The sequence below is a fragment of the Sorex araneus genome, chromosome 5 (assembly GCF_027595985.1).
Source record: "Sorex araneus isolate mSorAra2 chromosome 5, mSorAra2.pri, whole genome shotgun sequence".
Classification (NCBI taxonomy): Eukaryota; Metazoa; Chordata; class Mammalia; order Eulipotyphla; family Soricidae; genus Sorex; species Sorex araneus.
The window spans coordinates 33316716-33336135 of record NC_073306.1 but is presented as its reverse complement, the minus strand read 5'-3'; the positions used below and the strand labels follow the sequence as shown (position 1 = coordinate 33336135).

Sequence of the window (19420 nt, the reverse complement as noted above, 5' to 3'; positions counted from 1 at the left end):
TACATGTGTGTATGTGATCATGCCATTGTGGAATAGCCACCATGGCAGGGTGTTCTGTGCCTCTGCCTCACATGGCCCAGGCTCCGTTTTCTGTGTGTCTGAGTCGGGAGCACACGTTGGATGGCCTCGGGGAGATCCAGGCACACAGTACAGCCCCGCTGACTGGAGAGCGGGATCTGGTGTGTGTTTAGTTCACCTGCTGGGCTGTGGGCGACTTGGGGATTTCTGTTCCGTCTGTCCCTCCCTCACAGGGCCTAACCGGCACCTGGGGCCTGTGCCGGGACAGAGTGCCCAGAAGTGGGGCTCGCTCCCTGCATGCTGCAAGGTTTGGAAACCTCGGCAGTGATTGCAAAAAAGACCGAGCCCCATTCTTCATATTTCTGTTGAAACCAGACACAGGAAACATCTGATCATAATAAAGGAGTTCCAGTAAATTCTAGGTTTCCTCACTGGGCCGTCGTGAGCCGCAGTGCTCTGTCCCACTTGGGTCTGGAATTCTGTTTCGCCGCTAGAGTGTCGCTCCACATGGCGGCCTGGGTCCTGAGAGCCAGGGCCAGCTGGGGCCCGGGCTGCTTGAAATAAAAATGACACATTGGCTAGTCTGACTGGGAGAAGCCTGGATGTTCCTGCCCTGTTTCTTAAAAAACAAAACTCAATTTGTGGAAGACTGAGTTTTCCCTGTAGCTGTCAAAGTGGTTTATAACCCAAACGATCTGACATCCTTCAGAGTAAACACAAAGAGTGAATGACCAGACTGACTCTCCAGCCTGTGCCTGCAGTGTGCAAAGCGAACTCCATCAACATTTACACAAAACACAAGCATGTCATTCATTTCCTCCTGAAATCTCTCGCCCGCTCACTTGTGTCTTCTGCCATTTAAAGACCCGTGCTCTCCGGAGCATGCCACCACCGCTGCAAATGGGGCTTGCAAAAACTTGACTTTTCCTCTCCAGGCAGACTGTCATCTGTTTGGTACAGACCCCTCCTCCCATCACAGTTGAAGTGCCTGTTGATTTGTTTCTCTTCCTGGGCTGGAAGATGTACTCTTAGCTTCATGCCTCAACTACTCAGCACGGAACCTGGCACATAATAGATGCTCGATAATAATTATAGAATGGAGGGAAGATGAAGAGAAAGGAAAAAACCCATTTTGTTTCAAAGTCCGTGTTATTAAGGTATGCTGAAGTGCCACGAAATAGAAGGGATCTCCAGTATCTGAGGGGAAAGGCTTTGGCGTGTTCACGGGTATGTAAAGGCATTGAAGAACCTGGCACCGGAGCTACTGAGTTCAAAGTTAAAGCCCTGAAGGACTGGGAGGGGAGCTGAACTGGCTGGAGGGCCCACTCTGCCTGATGGAGCCCTGGGTTTGGTCCTGGAGCCTCACTGGGAGCGATTCACCAGCTCGGCCCGGGAAATGGCCCCTGAGCACCCTCACTTGTGGCCTGAACACCGAAGTTAAAATCCAAGAACTGGATTAAAGAGGTGCTTCGCCCGCCCCCCCCAACCTACCCAGCTTTTCCCCTAACAATGTAAATGTAGAACTTTTGCAGAAGCACAGAGAATAAAACAGCATCACATAATTTTTTTTCCCCTCCAGACAACTCGTTATCATTCAAGCTTTTTTCTTCCCTTTTTTTTTTTTAAGGTTAACTTGGGTTTTAGTCTTCTGCTTAGTCTTTTTCCTTCAAGTTTAGGTGAACGTTTAAGGGATTATTTCAGGACTGCTTGGTGCAAAGGAGGAAAATTGCAATTGGAAAAGTACTTGTCAACTGCGATTGAAATTTGAGCCGCTGTTTTTATTGCTGCTCATCTGGGCAGTCAGCTCCTCGGAAAACCCTGCTTAATCTTCTCCAGGTGAAAGTGATCGCTCACCTCCACAGCCCCGGGGCTCTTCTCTCACTTCCCTCCCGCTGGTGTGTGGGAATGCTTTCATCTCCCTGCTCTGAGGCCGGGCTGCGGCAGCCCAGGGTCAGGATCTGCTTGAAGTGGATGATAATCTATGCAGACCTGCCCCCAGTTTGTGAAAGTGTGGAAAACAAGGATATTTCCTCCTGCACTCCTTCATTTGATAAACTTACTGACCTCTTCCTGAATGTTTCCGAGCCAGGCATCGGAACCGAAGAATGGACCCGAGGTCCTTGTCTTGAGGAAGCTTGCCGTTTGACGGGAGGAAAAGAGAAGCAAGGGTTCTGGTGCCATCGGGGAAGTCCCAGCCTGGCCTTGCAGGGGGCGCCCGGAAATGAGGAGGCTCAGGAAGAGGGTCGGGCCTGGGCTGTGGCTGGGCGGGACTCCCAGCACCACCTGGAAGAGGAGGGGGCAGTTTCCCCAGGGAAGGTGGCAGCTCTTCTCACACAAACAGGAGGGGGGAGCATGTCGGAGGCGGCAGAGCCTCAGGAGATGGGGTTTCTCTAGGGGGTGGATAGGAGTAGTCTGGCCTATAGGGAGCTGGAGCTGGTGTTAGAGATGGCCAGTGAGGTGAAAGGGTGAGAGCCTTGAATTTTGAGTTTGGGCTTGGTCCAGGAAGGCCCTGAAGGGTTTTAGTGGAGGCAGAGACACATTCGCTCTAAAGGCAGTGTGCTAAGTGGAGCCGGGGCTGTGGTTAGGAGTAGGATTGCAAAAGCATCCGCAGATGTTTTTCTGCTGAAGGCGAATGTTTAGAGATGGAAAGTAAAATCCGGGTTGCCTGCAGCGAGGATGCCTGTAGCTGGGCCCAGGGAAGCACCAGGAGATGGATCGGCCCTGTGGCTTCCCTGCTCTCACTGATTCATCCGCGGGAGTCCGTGTCCAGGATGTAAATAGCTCCCAGCTGCAGCTCTTTTTAACGGAGAGAGAGGAGAAGAGAGGAAGGGGAAAGATAGAGAGGAGAGGAGAGGAGAGGAAGGGGTGAGAGAGAGGAGAGAAGAGAGGAAAGGAGGGAGAAGAGAGGAGAGGAAGGAGAGAGAGAAGAGAGAGAATCCGGCCCAGCACGTGCTTTGCACATGCTTTGCATACAGGAGGCGCAGGTTCAATCCTGGCACCAGCTGGGAGTGAGTAGAGTCAGGCGTAGCTGCTGAGTCTCACCGGATGTGGCCTTAAGACCAAAATGAAAGAGGAGAAAGGGAGGCAGTGCCTGACCGTGGTTGTTGGGTCGGGCTCTTGCCTTGACGGTGGCCATCAGGTTTGATTGCTGAGGATGCTACTCAGGCATCCCGTAGGGTCCCCGAGCCATAGGAAGTGATCCCTGAGCACTGTGGGTGTGTCCCAAAACCTTTTTGTAAAAAAATGAAGAAAAGGAGGAACAGGGATTTCTCTTCCAGAGGGTGGCAGTGGGGGGCAAATATAGGGCATTTATTGACCACCGACCACTGTAAGGCTGGGCTGTCACCTATCTGGTCAGTACAGGCCAGGAATTTTGCTTCTGCATTTTTTTTTTTAGTTTAAAATTAATCTTACCTTTTCCATGGAGTTTCAGAGCTTAGGAACTGCTATATTTGGCGGTACAGAATTTCTACCTCTGATCCTTATCCAAAACAGTGCCCTTCAGCTCTCTACCCCCACCTCACCCCCCATGCTCAGTAAACACTTGGTTGTGAGGGCGGGGTGGGGGGGGGGACAAACAGTTCCTAAGGCTTGTCTGAAGGTGTGTGGCCCATTCCTGTCTTGCATGTTCCTCAGAGTGGGGGCGGGGAGGGGTGGCATGCTCTGAAGTGGCTTGTGAGGGTCCAGCGCATGGTGTGTCTGCGACCTGGAATGTGTGGGGCTGGTTTCCAGAGAAAGGACGCCCAGCCCGGGCTCCGCAGGGTGACGTGGAACCCCTGTCACGGACATCTGGCTGGCAGGCCTTTGTGTGAGTCCGCCTTTGAATGCGAGCGGTCCCTTTGCCCCTGGGATCTCTTGGGAGAGCGAGGCCTTAAATTATCCTGGTGTTCCGTAGAATTGCTTCTGTTGAACTATTCGCTGGCTCTCTGCCATGGGCCTCGACGGCTCACGGTGGAAGAATTAACTACCCAAGATTCACAGCTACTTATCCCAGAGCAGTTGCGGAAGGCGCACTCGTCCACAGCAGGCAGAGGCCCACTTTGTGAAGACCCCCTCCCAACCCAAGAGAAATTTCTCTCTGTTCACAGTTGTGATTGTTCTCTCGTTCTTGAACCCTGTCCCGTCAAGCTCTAGGCCTCCGTACGTGGTGCTCTGTCGGCCTCACATTCCATTCCTGTGGGCTGAGGCCTCCCTTCCTCTACAGCTGTTCCGTCAAGTGTCACCTGTCCAGGGAAGACCCTGCCGATGCCCTTCTTTCAGAGACACACTTGTATTGAGCACCTGGTCTCGCAGTCTTCTTTTAGTCGAACCGTCTGTTGTGTGATCACGTTTTTCCCTCGCCTGGACAGATGGGAGGGAGGGCCACGAGGGCCAGACGAGGCCTGGGTTCTTTGCTGCGCTACCACAGAGCCGGCCTGGGAGCTTACCCAGAGTAGAGGGATGACAAGTGGTTCGTGAGTGAGTGAGTGAGTGGGTGAGTGAGTGAAGACACTGTGGACACTGACCTTGACCACTTCATTTTCTCCTGGCTTTTAGCTCCTTGGGAGCTCAAGCCTCCTTGATTCTACATGTCAATTTGGGGGAAGGAGGGGAGGTTTGGGCCACGCCCAGTGGTGCTCAGGGTTTATTCCGGGTTCTGCGCTCAGGGATCAGCTGCATGCAAGGCCTGTGCCTTCCCCGCTACACTGTCCTCTGGCCCTCACTTGGGTAATGTTTGTAATGTCCTCATGGCATGCATTTTGGGCACTAACATCCCCCTGGCAACTACTTTTGCTCTGTATTTTTTAAAATTCCAGCGCATACTCTTAAATTTCTATAGGCTGCTTTAGCCTTTCGGGAGGAGGAATAATAAGTAATCTGGGTTAAAGAAAAGGAGAAGTCAAAGGGAAATGTTAGTGCCATTAAGCAGAAGTAGGAGAAGTTTGCTTTATTTTCATGATGAGAAGGAAAAGGATGTACAATTGCCTCCTAATTTGGCAGTAAGTGCTTCTGAAGAATTTGGGGTCTGAGACGAACATCTATCCTGAGATGTTCCTCCCCGTGGCGGGCTGGGGGCCGGGCTGGGCGGGGCCTCTGGCCCAGGATGGGAGGGCACAGAGAGCTGACTTCCATTCCTGAGGACTCTCCCCTGGGGAGGGTGTGGGAAGAGCCCTTGGGAGCTTGTTGCTTTCACCAGGAGAAGGAGAAAGAAATGAACTTGTCCTCTTGTGTTGCAGATTCAGTGGTTCTTTCCCTTGACACCGCTGGACAAACACTAGGCTCAGGTACAACCCCTCCCCTCTCTCCTCCTTTCAGCTCGAAACACGGGCCCCGTTGCAGGTGGAGCCCAGAGAGGTGCAGGTGCCTGGTGGGAGGGCGATGGAATATTCCAGAATCGTGGGAAAGCCTTCCTAGGGTCTTTTGCTCTAGGAAAGTAGCTATAAAACCCAACATCCAGGGCCGGAGTGATAGTACAGCGGGTAGGGCACTCACCTTGCAGGGGTGAGCGCCGTACATCTGGCGCCCTACACCTAGCGCCCTAGGTCTGACCCTCACATCCCATATGGTCCCCTGAGAAAGCCAGGAGTGATTTCTAGAGCACAGAACCAGGAGTGACCCCTGAGCATCACCAGGTGTGGCCCCAAAACCAAACAAAACTTGTATTAATGAGGAGAGAAATTAAGAGAGAAAAGAAGAAAAGGCAGTCCAAGTTGGGGCGGGGAGGGGGAGTGTAATTTCATCACAAATAACCAACAGAGTGCTTCTTTCCAGAATAAAGAACTACAAAAATTATTGCGAATGGAGAAATAAACCAATATAGAAATAAGCACATGTCTGAAAAGGTGTTTCACAAGCAGGAAATCCAAAAAGCCAATAACCCTCCACCTGCAGTGGTCCCTAGAGAAATGGCAGGGTGACAGGAAGATGCCACTCCACCTCTGCCAAAGGGGCCAGCTTGTGAAGTGTGGCACGCTAGTGCTGCTGGAGTGGGTCACAGTGGAAACTCTCTTGTACAGGGGTCAGCAAAGGGGTCAACCGCTTTGCAGAGGACTGTGGTAGTCTCTGGCTCCATCAGAGTATGCGTTCACCTCGTGACCTGGCGGGTCTCTTTTTATGGCATACTCCCTGCATAAACGAGGGGTGGGAGTGCTTGTGCATGCATGTATACACACACACACACATACACACACACAGGGTACAATATATTCAGAGATACATACGTGTGTAAGGTCCACTTGAAGGCACAAGCGCTGGCCCACCAAATGTGTCTAGCAGCTGGTCCAGGACTCTCTAACCAGATCAGACATCCGAGAATACGAACGGAATTGGGAGTTCTTCCTCCCTGGCTTGGATTCGCTTTCCTCTGGTGCTCCCTCTTCTGGACTTGAGACAGCCCTAACCCCAGCAGGTCTCTCCCTTTCACTCTGGGGTAGACAACAGGCTCTAAACTTGGCCAGAGGACAAAGCCCGGAGTTTGTTGCAGGTCTTTTGTTTGGGGACCATACCTGGCGATGCTCAGGGGTAACTCATGCCGCTGCACTCAGGAGTCACGCCTGGTGGTACTTGGGAGACCATATGGAATGCTGGGAATTGAACCTGGGTCAGTTGGGTGCAGGGCAAGCGCCCCGCCTGCTCTGCTGCACTGACTAGCTCTCCAGCCTCTGTTGCTTTTTGCCCAGTGCCCGAGTCCCGGGTGCAGTTAACAGTGGCTTGTGGGGCCCTTTCAGGCGCCTGATGCTGAGCTAGGGGAATTTGCCTCTGACAGAGGGATTGAAGCCCTCTCTCTCTCTCTCTCTCTCTCTCTCTCTCTCTCTCTCTCTCTTCCTCTCCCCTCTTCCCCCCCTCCCTCCCGCCCACTTCTCCTCCTCCCCCTCTCTTCTGCCCCTTGGCTCCTGATTTGGGTACAGTGCAGGAAATGCTTGTCAGCATGTGTAACTAAATCCCCAGCTTTGTGGCCAGGATGGAGGCGGGGGGAAAGCCCAAGACGCAAACTGGGAGCCCCTCAGGGAAGGTCCTGCATACACACTGTTGTTTGTGGGCACCTGTACCTCCCGGCCTTCCTGCTGACCCTCTGCAGAGACACACCGCTGATGGCTCAGACTGGACACTGGGTGGCGCACACAGGGGGCCCGTGAGAATCACCTTTGGAAACTCGGGTACAGAAACCGGAGCCCACAGGACCTGTCCCAGCTTGTATCCTGGTTGACAGTCTGGTAGATCAGAAATACCAACATTCTCCACTGGATTTAAGCAAGACCATAATGTCATCTGTTGGGGGAGGGGGCGCTGAGCCACCCCTGGCAGTGCTCAGGGCTTATTCGTGGTTCTGTGTTCAGATTTCACTCCTGGAAGGACTTTGGGCCCATATGTGGTGCTGGAGGTCAGACCACGTCAGCTGCATGCAAAGCAAGCAAGCGCCTCTCCTCTGTGCTGTATCTCTGGACCCCATGAAGATAGAAGGAAAAAAAAAAATACTAGTTCAGGAGCCAACAAAAGAGAAGGAGGAAGAAAATCTGGGAAGGGGAGGTAGAGAAGATATAAGGAAAAGTACAGTAACTGAAAAATTAAAACATGATTGATTGGGCTAACTAAATGCAGATGATACAAATACTGCACTGCATTGTCGTCCATTGTTCATCGATTTGCTCGAGCGGGCACCAGTAATGTCTCCATTGTGAGACTTGTTACTGTTTTTGGCATATTGAATATGCCACGGGTAGCTTGCCAGGCTCTGCCATGAGGGTGGGATACTCTCAGTAGCTTGCCGGGCTCTCCAGGAGGGTAGGAGGAATCAAACCCGGGTCGGCCGCGTGCGAGGCAAACGCCCTACATGCTATGCTATCGCTCCAGTCCGATGACACAAGAAGTTAAGAAAAAAACAATTGGAGTTACGCAGTCTGAGCAACGGTAGGAAAACTAAAAGGTGAACAGACATAAAGAACACAAATAACTGTTACCTACGGCTACAATAAAAACAGTTTTGTTTTGGTTTTGGAATCCCCCTACCGCCCGGTGTTGCTCAGAGATGACTCCTGGGTCTGTGCTCAGGGATGACTCCTGGTAGGCTCCGGGGACCACATGGGGCAGCAAGCATCAAACCCAGGTTGACTGCATGCAAGGCAAGTGTCTTACCTGCTGTACTATGTTCGGCCCCTAAAATAAAAAATTCCAAAATGTTTTTAATTAAGTGTTGCCAGGAGGACCTGAGAGCTGAGCAGAAGCCCACTCTTCCCCGCCTGTGTCTTCAGGGTCTCCAAAGAGGAGTGGATGCAGGCAAAGAATGTTTGAAGGGATAACAGCTGTCCAAATCCAATGGCCAAGTGAGGTTGATGCTGGGAAGGGAAGGCTGGCTCACCATTAGAAAACAGCCATTGAGGGGCCGGAGCACAGGCTTTGTGTCCAGGGGGTCCCTCATGCCATTTGGTCCCCCGTAGCACGGCCCGGAGTGACCTTTGAGCACCGAGCAGGGAATAGCCCCTGACCACCACAGGGTGTGACCCCCCCTAGAAAAAAAATTACATATGATTGCAATATTGACTGTCTAAAGAAAAACTACATTATCATATAATTGATGAAAAAAGTAGAATTCAGGGGCTGGAGCAATAGCACAGCAGGTAGGGCGTTTGCCTTGCACGCAGCCGACCCGGGTTCGGTTCCCAGCATCCCATATGGTCCCCTGAGCACCGCCAGGGGTGATTCCTGAGTGCAGAGCCAGGAGTAACCCCTGAGCATCGCCAGGTGTGACCCCAAAAGAAAAAAAAATAGAATTCAGCATTTATTCATGATTAAAATAAAAAACAGCAAATGTAGATTGGAATTTTCTGTGGCTGAATACAATGTGTCTCCAAAAACCCAGTAGCAGACATTGTGGTTAATAGAAAGGACCAGTCTCCCCCAGATACCAGGGGCCCCCCCAGTTTTGAAAGGCAGGGAAAAGAAACCAAAAGAAGACAAACTAGAAAGGAAGAATCAAAACCAGCCTCTTCGTGGATGACGGGATCAACTACATAGAAAGTCCATTTTTCAGCAGGGGGGCGGGGTGGGTCAGAGGGGGTCACAGGCGTGATGCTTAAGGGTTACTCTCTGCTCTGAATTCAGGGATTATTCCTGGCAGTGCTGAGAGGACCATATTGGGTGCTGAGGATGGAACCCACCCGGGTCAGCCTCGTGCAAAGTAATTGCTGTACCCGCTAAATTAAAACTCCAGCCCCATAGAAAGCTCTGAAGACTCTGTCTCCAGTGAGTTTACAAGATGACCTTCCCAAGCGCAACCCCTCACGTGACTGCAGTACTGTATCCTCGTAATCAAAATCAAAATCTCCAGGGGCAGTGAGAGTAGCGCAGTGGGCTGGAGTTCCCGAGGGGCCCCCGAATACTGCCGGGTGTGGCCCCAAAGCAGAAACCAGTTTAAAATTTCCCCCAAGCCAGAATGCCCCTGTATGAACCTAATGACACCAGCGTCTGGTTTGCCTGCTGAACCTCGTTCTTGCCCACTACTTCCACGTCGACCCAGCAGTCCCATCTCAGCCCTGGATTTTCCCCGGGATTGGTTCTTCCTGGCTGTCCCCATGGGCTCTCTCTAGCCTGGCCTTGCCGCCCCAGCGTCACAGCGTTCCCGCAGCACTGTCCAAGGTACTGTCCTGCCCCTGGAGACAGCTCCTGGCGGCCTCCCAGCACCCTTCCTTTCCCACTGGGACAAAATCCTTTCAAATGCAAATCGGATCACCCTTATTCCCACCAAAATCTCTTTGGTTACTTCACAGAATGCTTGGAACTAAAGCCGGCTTGAGCTCTGAGCTTGGGGGCGGGGTGGGGGGGTCTCCTTGCTGCATTTTCCTTAGGCCATTGGTCCCTCACTGCCCACTACCCCATGGACTGGTCCTGGCAGGTCTGGTCCTGCCTCGGGGCTTTCGTACACTGCTCTTTCTAGAATGGTCTCTTCCTAGAATGGTCTTTATAGGGGGAGGGGCTGGGTCTCCCAAACAGTGCTCAGGGGGCCTAGGGGCTGTTCCTGACAATTCTCCATCCGTTGGGGCTGGTGGTTTCATGTGAGCGCCCAAAGATGTGCCACTCTGGCCCTGCCCCTGGTGCTGGGACCTCCAGGGCCATCCTGGCAGTGCTGGAGTCAGGACGGGCACAGGCGCGTGCATAGCGCGCATCCTAAGCCCTCTACTCTCTCTGTGTCCCGTCCCCCGTCCCCCCCCCCCAGGTTATTTCCTGCTCTCTGTGACCGTCTCAGGTCTCAGTTTTTCAGCTTTGCCCGAAGGCCTTCCCAGACCTTTTTAGCTAAGGTGATATCCAGTCCCTCCCTCTCCCCCTCCCTCCCTTCCGTCCTTCCTTTTTGTTTTTGGACCACACCCGGTGATACTCAGGGGATCCTACTGGTTCTGCACTCAGGAATCACTCCCGGTGGGCCCAGGGAACCATCTGAGCTGCTGGGAATCGAACCCTTGTTGTCTGCATGCAAGGCGAGCGCCTAACCTGCTGTGCTCTCTCTCCAGCCCACACCAGCTCCTTTTAAAAGATAGTGCATCTTAATTTCCTCCTTGTATCCATCCTGCTTCAAATGCTTGGCGTACTTGCATGCTGGCAGCTTCCCCTGCTAGAGTTCAGATTTCGTTTTGTGGTCTTGTCTTGCCTTTCTGTTCATCACGCGGCTTGATGCACTAAGGCTTGAAACAGCAAGAGAGGCTCAGGTTTTGAAGTCGGGGGAAGGGGTGCAGGAGGTGCTGGGGGAAAAAAAACACAGTAGCGTTTGTCAAGGGATTACATAATGTGGATTATACGGTGGGATTCTACATAGCCATTAAAAATAATGACGTAATTTAATTTTTATTGACACCACTAATGTCAAGAATATTGCTGCATACACAAACGGGAATAAAATGGCAGGTGAATTAAGACTGCGCGGAAATAAAATTCACAGAATATATATGAAAGATTTCTGGGAAGCTACCAAAATATTTGCGCTAATAAATTTTAGATAATAGGAGTTTCCTATTTCATCTTATTCTTTATATGCTTTTACATTTATATCTGTACATAAATTTGTGTTGCTCTTGCAAATAGGATAAAGTAAAAACAGTTTTGTTTGGGGACCAGAGAGATAGAAAAGGGGTGAAGGTACTTGCCTTGCACTTGCCAGTCCCGGATGCCAGACACTGGTCCCCAGGTGCTGCCGGGGTGATCCCCGAACACCACTTGGTATGGCCCAGATCCCCATCTCCCCTCCCCTTCCCTCCGGTCCCTTTCCCTTCCCCTCACAGTCCCCCAGCCTTGTAGCTTGGTTTGGAGTGGGGCACTCTCTCTGATTTGATGTCCTGATTGCTGGATAGTTTTTGTGCTTATCTGCAGAGTGGTAAGCTTTGTGAAGTTTAAGGTACAAAGTGCTGAGTGGGCTGGGTTTTTGTTGAGTTTTGTTTTTATTTTTTTAATTTTTTTTTTACTTTTTCCTGTCCTTGTCCCAGCTGTTCTTTTTAATATTCCGTCTCATTCTGCGGCAGCATCTGGAGCTGTTTGATGTCATGGGCAGAGAGCTGAATTTGCTGCATTCTCAGCTCGACACAGCTGCTGTTTTCCAGAGTGCAGGGGAAACGGGGGTTGGGTCTGTCTGCCTGCAGTGGGCAGGGGTACCTGAGAAGTACCCTCTCCCTCGGCCCCCCAGAGCCACCCTGGAGAGCAGTAGGCTGTGCTGGGAGGGGGGGTGGTCTTCAGTTTGTGAGCAAGTTCTTGTGAGGCCTCTGCCTCCCTCGGCCCAGCAGACACCACTGGAGACCAGCGTTTCAGTGGTGAACTTCTGAGTTCTTTTACTGGGTCAGTTAATTTCATTGAGGTCAGTGGGTGTTTCTTTGTTTAGGTTATAAGTGGCTTTCCCTATTTTAGTTTGTCTTTGATTAATTGATTTCACAATATGATGTATTTCCCTGCCTAGAGATGACGTGGGAGCTGTTTGCACTCTGACCGGTCTCCCTGGGCCTCCGCTGCCTGCCATGATTCATGTGTGGGCCCGGCTCGAGCCTCTCAACCTCAGCCTGGCGCGGGGCCGAGGGTGGGTGATCGCTGGCCACAGTGGGCCCCGGGCCTGAGCTCCGCTCTTCCCGTTTGCTCTGTCGTCGGTGTGGAGGGATGGAAGGAGCAGGCGCCTCCGAGTCACGTCCAGGTGGGCTCGGGGCATCCACGTCCCCGGGAGTCTCCACTCGGGCGGGGAGAAACGGGACGGGGTTGTCGGGAGTGGCTGGACACAGCCGCGGGCTCCCAGCTGATGGTCGGACGGTGGCGACTCCCCTCCTGCTTCTCCCCACTCCGGCTGGCGAGTGTCACGGTCAGTCCGTTTGGAACTGCTGCCAACTTCCTCCTCTACCCGAGCCGCGACTTCTTTGACTTACATCTGATACAACCCAGGACTCCGGACACTGTGCAGTGCGCGTCTGCAGAGACGGGGCTGTTTGGGCGAGGGCAGGACCTTATTCCATTACCCGCCTGGCATTTGCCTCTTACCATTCATCACCACTCAGAGTGGAGCCTGGTGGTCTCCGAAAGAGGGCTGGGTGCAGGGCTGCCTCTCTGATGGGGTGGGCTGGGGGCGTCTTCTTGCCTGATGACCTGTCCCGTGTCTGTGGGCTTTGCGTGCTTGGACGCAGAGCACTGCACTGGGCTGAGAGGAGGAGCCCCTGTTCTTAGCCCACGACATACCAGCCTTCACCTGCTCCCATGCGTGGTCGTTGCCATGGCTGGTGGCTGCTGGAGTAGCCTGGGAAGGGGACTGCTCACGACAGACGCTGCCAGTGGCACAGCCTCTCGCTCCCATTGGGGCCCCCGGCTCCCATTCTGGGCTCTGTGGCCTGAAGGCGAGGCTGAGCAGGAATCCGGCCGTCGGGGAGACTGTTCGTCCCCACAGAGGTGACGGGGGCCTCGTTGTGGCGCTCAGTGCTGTCAGCTGGCGGGCACAGATGACAGTACACCTGTCTTTGTATCACAGGGTTACGATGAGCAGAATGAAATATAAAATACTGTGGATTGAATGTTGAATTTTCACCCAAAAAGTGAAGATAGAAATTTCCCCCTTTTTGGTTTGTTTTGGGGCCACACATGGTGGTGCTCGGGGCATTCCTGCCTTGGGGTTACCCCATTGGTGTTAGGGGACCTTGCAGTGTTGGGGATTAAAGCTGCGACTCCCACATGTGAAGCATGTGCTCCAGCCATTGGAGCCAGCACCCGGGCCCGGTGCTCAGAAATTCCTTTGTCAGGAAGTCCAGGAAGGCTTCATGCAACTCCAGTCAAGACTTGGAAAGCGGGGACTGGAGTGATAGCACAGCGGGTAGGGCCTTTGCCTTGCACGCGGCCGACCCAAGTTCCATTCCCAGCATCCCATATGGTCCCCTGAGCACCACCAGGGGTGATTCCTGAGTGCAGAGCCAGGAGTAACCCCTGTGCATCGCCGGGTGTGACCCAAAAAGCAAAAAAAGAAAAAGAAAAAAAAAAACGACTTTTAAAGTGATGTTGCCTTCAGAAATGCTAAGTTGTCAATCATCAAAGAGAAATTTTCCACACCAATAACTGATGAAAAGATGTAGGGGGAAAAGCTGTGCTTGTATTCAAAAGTTACAATGATTGAAACTGTATTTAAAATATATGATAGTTCTTCCCACCCACCCCCCACACACACATATTGCAGTGTTGAAATTTCTTGCCATTGAACAAATGGTTTTTATTTTTATTTATTTATTTATTTATTTATTTTTGCTTTTTGGGTCACACCTGGCGATGCACAGGAGTCACTCCTGGCTCTGCATTCAGGAATTACCCCTGGCGGTGCTCAGGGGACCATATGGGATGCTGGGAATCGAACCCGGGTCGGCTGCGTGCAAGGCAAAGGCCCTACCCGCTGTGCTATCACTCCAGCCCCGAACAAATGGTTTTTAAATGCAATCTTCCTTTTCTCAATCAAATATTTTAAAATAGCTGCTGCTGTGTGGCTCGGGGCCCCACTGGGGACCTAGAAGGCCGCATTGGATGTGGTTTTTGACAGGGTAGGTATGAGGACACAATCTTTTGGGTGACTCTTGGCTCCAAGCACTGGGGACATGTACTCTGCCCATGACCCCACACAAACACAGGCAGTGGGGGACAGAAGGGAGCTTCCCTGCACCTGTGAGCATCAGACTCTGCTTTGCTGATGTTTTCCTTGTTGGACCTTCAGACAAAGCAGTTTATCACCAGAGGTGTTGGTCCCCGACCTTATCCATCCGGTGTTGAGAACTGAGGGGACCATTCTCCAGCCAGCACACAGTACACAGATTAGCACACAGACCAGTACACAGCATAGTGTGCAGATTACACAGATTAGTGTGCAGACCAGTACATAGACTAGCCAGCTCAGAGGTACTACACAGGCATCGTTTTCTATTCTGTTATTTTACTTCCCGTGGAGAGATTTCATTATTAGTTTCATGGTCTCCTTTGGTTTCTACGCAGTCCCCAAACCCACTAGGACTGTCTATGTGGTCTGAGCACCCTTTCCCTTCAAAATGGCCACGGAGGAGTTAATGACCTCATTTCAAAGACTTTGGGCATCTGTGAAAGCACTTGTGTGTGGTGCAGGTGCAGGAGGGAATGAGCGGAGCCTTGCTTTTCTCAAGGCTTCCCACCTGGAGCCAGGCACAGGCGGCATGCAGCTGGGCTCCTGGCAGAGCTTGGCCTCCAGTCTGGCCAGGGCGGGAATCTGCCCCCAGACGCGGTGTCTCCTTTACCACATGGCTCGGGCCTGCTGCTTGCTCCTAGGAGGGATGCCCACGGGTCGAGGAGGATTCTGTGCCCCCACACTGAAGGGCCTACAGGATGAGCACAGGTGAGGGAGGGAGCACAGGGCCAAGGCACTTGCCTTGCCTGCAGCCCATCCCAGTTCAGCCCTGGCACCGCATGGGGCGTTCTGCTGCCAGGAGTGATCCCTGACCATCGCTGGTATTGCCCTCAGACCCCCAGAATAATAATAAGTAAGCTATAAGTAGGAATTAACCAAATAAAGAGGGGAGAGCGGACTGCAAGGGACAATAAAACTGCCTCTTAGGGGAAAAAAAAGTCTTCCTTGAGGGAGCTCCGGGTTTACTGGGGGCACTGAAAGGCCAGGATGGCTTGGGCTGAGTCCAGGGAGACAGTGTGCAGGGTCGACGGATGGTCCCTGTCCGAGCCGGCCTCTGCAGAGGCTCCCAAGCACAGAGACAGGGAGTCTGGAAAGAGACAGACAGAGATGACCAGGTCTAAGCAGGAATGAAGACTCAAGCAAACGGTGCCGAGGGAGGGGAGAGATGGGGGCCACTAAACATTTCTTCCCTGCAGCACTGGAGGCCAGTGCTGTTCTCAGACATCAGGGATGGGGAAGCATGTGTGTCACATTGTGCAGCAGTTTGCGTGTGAGGGAGATCGGTGCTTTAGGAGTGATGTGTAGGAAGTAGCCAAAGTGTTGGGAGGGGATGGGAGTGAAGCGAGAAGTGCAGGCACAGGGCCTGGAAACGGAACAGATAAAATAGCTCAGTCTGAAATGTAGACACGGGCCAGGGGGCGACACAGTGAAAAAGTGGAGTTGGAATGGTCATTGCAGGCCAGCTCAGGGAGGCCCTTTACGCCGAGAGACTGAGAACACATTCTGAGAACAAGAGCAGCCATTCAAAGGCTTGAAAGAGAGTTCTGACATAACCATATTTATTGGTTTATAGAAAGATCACTCTGGTTACATCATGGAGAGTCTCTTAGGAACAAGCAGGAGGCAGGAAACCTGGACAATAACCCATGTGAGAGGTGAAGCGGGCTTAGTTAGGGTCGGAGACACGGAGACACGGAGATCCATTTGAAATTAAATTAAAACGCCATGGTGATTAATCAGATGAAGTAAGAGGGAAGCCGGAACCAAAGAATTCTCTCTGGTTTCAGGCTCGGGTAGAACTGCACCGTTCACTGGGGTAAGGGAAGTCGGAGCTGTGTTCTGTGCATGTGACCGGGTAGGTGAGTGCCGGGCCGGGCAGCCTTGGTGCGGATATCCATACGGACATGCGCAGCTGGGTGTGGAAGTGTTGAATCAGGGGAGAGGGCTAAGGGGAGGAAGAGGGAAGAGTCGGGCGGTCTGTCTTAAAGGCTGAGCAAGGCGGGGTCTGGAGTAATAGTACAGCACTAGTACTCCCCGATGTTAGGTTCTTTTGACTCGTCTATTTGAGACAGAAAACAGATGTTTCCAGACCAATAATAGTCTGACTCCAGTGCTGACTTTGCCATGAAAAGGTGTGAAAGCAAAGCACACTCGGTAGGAACTTCATAGGGTACCCAAGCATGGTGCCAGCCGTGACAAAAATCCCCAGCTCCTGGTTGACCTTTGGAGAGGGGGAGAGGCGCACCCAGTAGTGCTCAGAGGGCTAGATATGCTGTCAGGCTTTCACACGGCCCACCCAGGTTTGATCCTGGGTACCCTGTAGAATCCCCGGAGCCCACTAGGAGTGATTCCTGAGCACAGAACCAGGAGTAAGCCCTGAGCATCGCCAGGTATGGCCTCAAACCCAAAAACTCAAACAAAATAAAGGTTGAGCAAAGTGACATCAACTAGATGAAGAGGAAAGAAAGAAGAAGCAAAATATTAGACAAAGTACATGGGAAAAGCCCCACATTCCCTCCCCACCCCCAGACATTGGGCATTAAGTAGCATAAGTTGCAGATATTAAAGCAAACAGGTTAGCTCTAGAATTGCCTGGGCTAATTGCCTGGACAGTTTCTGGGCCACATCACAAGGGAAGAAAAACCCAACGGCCCCAGACTCTGCCTAAGAGGAAGCAGGCTGAGAGTTTGAGGAGAGTAAGCTGCACCCCAGAGGCTGTGGGTGGGCTGGGGCCCCGGGGTCCTCAGCAGCTCGGCGCGTGTATCTGAAGAAGAGACCGGCCAGAAACCTGGGACAGGTCCTCAGGAAAGGAGCAGGCAGAAGCATGTCTACCGCTGGGAGAGTAGAAATGTTACACCATGTGGGGCAGAGCCTCGGGCTCAAAAGGAGGCAGCAACGGCCAGGGCAAAGTCAGCCCGACTGAAGTCCACTCTGCCCTGACCTGCTGATGCTCAAAAGCAGCACAGGAAAGGATCGAATGATGTCCAGATGATTTCCTTGCACCTTGAGTTGAATGCGAGGAGCTCCTGGCTGTCCAACCTAACAAGGTGACCTCCCATGGCCACTTCCAGTCAAGAGTTACCAGACAGTTGAAGGACAGTGAGATGAAAAACCAACCAATAGAAATAGCCGTAGGGGGCTGGAGTTATAGCACAGTGGGTAGAGCGTTTGCCTTGCACGCTGCCAACCCGGGTTCAATTCCCAGCATCCCATATTGGTCCCCTGAGCACCACCAGGAGTAATTCCTGAGTGCAGAGCCAGGAGTAACCCCTGAGCATTGCCCAGTGTGACCCGAAAGCCAAAAAAAAAAAAAAAAGCATAAAGATGACACGAATGATTGAATTTGTAGATAAAGGCATTAAAACATTTTTCATATCTTTTAAGAGGTAGAAAAATGAGAATATTATGAAGATATAAAAGACTCCCAGATGTTAGGTTCTTTTGAATCATCTATTTGAGATGAATAACACAGATGTTTCCTTAACCAATAATCTGACTCTAATTCTAACTTGACAGTCAAAAGGTGCGAAAGCCAAGTAGGAGCGTCATAGGGTACCCAAGCTTGGTGCCGGGCAGTGGTAGAAAGCCCCAGCTCCTGCTTGCCACCCAGCAGTGCTCAGGGGACCAGGTGTGGTGCCAGGGATTCGAGCTAAGTTTGCAGCCTTAACTGCATGCCAAGTGAGCACCTTAACCTCTTTATTACCTCTCTGGCCTCAGTCAGCATTTCTAACTTAGAACTTTTGATGTTGTTTTGGGGTCACACCTAGTGATGCTCAGGGGTTACTCCTGACTCTGCACTCGGCAATCAATCCTAGAGATGCTCACGGGAGCTTATGGAATGCTGGGGATCCAACTTAGGTCGACCGTACGCAAGGCAAACACCTTACCTCCTGAACTGTCTCTGTAGCCCCTTAACAAAACTTTTTCAAGTTATGACAGATTTATTGGTATAAGCGCTATCGAAAGTTGAGACATAATCCCAGGAATGCAAGGAAGGTTCAGTATCTGCAAATCAATGAACCTACTACACCACATCAGTAAGAGGAAAGATAAGAACTGTATGATTCATATGATCATATCAGTGCAGAGAAGGCTTTTAACAAGATCCAACACCCATTCATGATAAAAAATACTTAATAAAATAGGGCTGGAAGGAACCTTCCCTAAGTTAGTAGCAGCTATCTATAAAAATCCCAGAGCCAATATTATCCTTTATGGTGAAGAACTGAAAGTATTCTCGCTGAGATCAGGCACAAGACAAGGATGTCCAACTGTCCCCACTCTTATTCAACATTGTATTAAAAGTTTTGGCAACAGCAGTCAGGCACGGAATGGAAATCAAAGGGGTCCAGACTGGAAAAGAGGAAGCCAGGAGATCTCTATTTGCAGATGACTTGATGGTATACATTGAAGACCCCAAGGAATCCCCCCAAAAATACCTAGAAACAGTAAATCAATAAAGCAACGTGGCTGGTTACAACGTACACAAAAATTGGTTGCATTTTTGTGTACAAATAATCAGAGGAGAAAGAGATCAGAGTCTATCCTGTTTAACTTAGTGTCCCGAAGCATCAAGTACCCAGGAATCAACAAAAGCGGTGAGAGACCTCTACCATCAAAACACTCAGGAAAGAAATTGAAGATGTTAGGAAATGGGAAAGCATTCCGTGCTCGTGGACTGGCAGAGTCAACATTGTCAAGTGACTGTCGTACCTACACTGCTGTGCTCAGCGTGGAGCTCTCCCCAGCCCCAGCAAGCATCTACCCAGGAGCTGCTCGGTCACCAGGCCACCAAGAGACAGGCTGCTCACCCTCCAAAGCCGTCAGCGTCAGGACTGTGGAGTTTGCTTGAGGACAGATGCCCTGCAGGGCCCAGGGACCTGGCTTCAGTCCCATCACCTATGGCCCGCTAAGCACTGCTTCTGGCATCCCCCACCTGAGCACTGAGCTATCCTGCCTGGTTAGTAGAGTGCGCCTGGGGAGAGGCCCCGACCCCCCAACATGGCTTAGCACCTTGGGAAACCCAGTGCAGGGCAGTTTACAAACCCTCAGCCCTATACTTGAGGCCTCCCTGTACTCTAGTGGTTTTGTTTTTTGTTTAGTTTGGGTTTTTGTTGTTGTTGTTGTTGTTTGTTTCTTTTAATTTTGAGCACACCCGGTGATGCTCAGGAGTTACTCCTGGCTCTGCACTCAAGAACTACTGGCAGGGCTCTGGGGACCATATGGGTGCCAGGGATTGAACCCAGGTTGGCTGCAAGCAAAGCAAGCGCCCAACCCACTATA

At 51.7% G+C, this 19420-nt stretch overlaps 1 protein-coding gene across 4 annotated transcripts in view; it reads left to right on the top strand.

The window, feature by feature from the left end:
• ST3GAL3 (ST3 beta-galactoside alpha-2,3-sialyltransferase 3) overlaps positions 1-19420 on the top strand; it is a 193767-nt gene that overhangs the window by 74300 nt on the left and 100047 nt on the right. For 2 of the 4 annotated variants that reach the window (XM_055139620.1, XM_055139618.1), the window contains exon 3: positions 5235-5282. The exons of the other annotated variants lie outside the window; for them this stretch is intronic. In XM_055139620.1, the coding sequence (XP_054995595.1) occupies positions 5235-5282 (48 nt within the window). The remainder of the gene's footprint in view (positions 1-5234; positions 5283-19420) is intronic. 4 annotated transcript variants of the gene reach the window in all.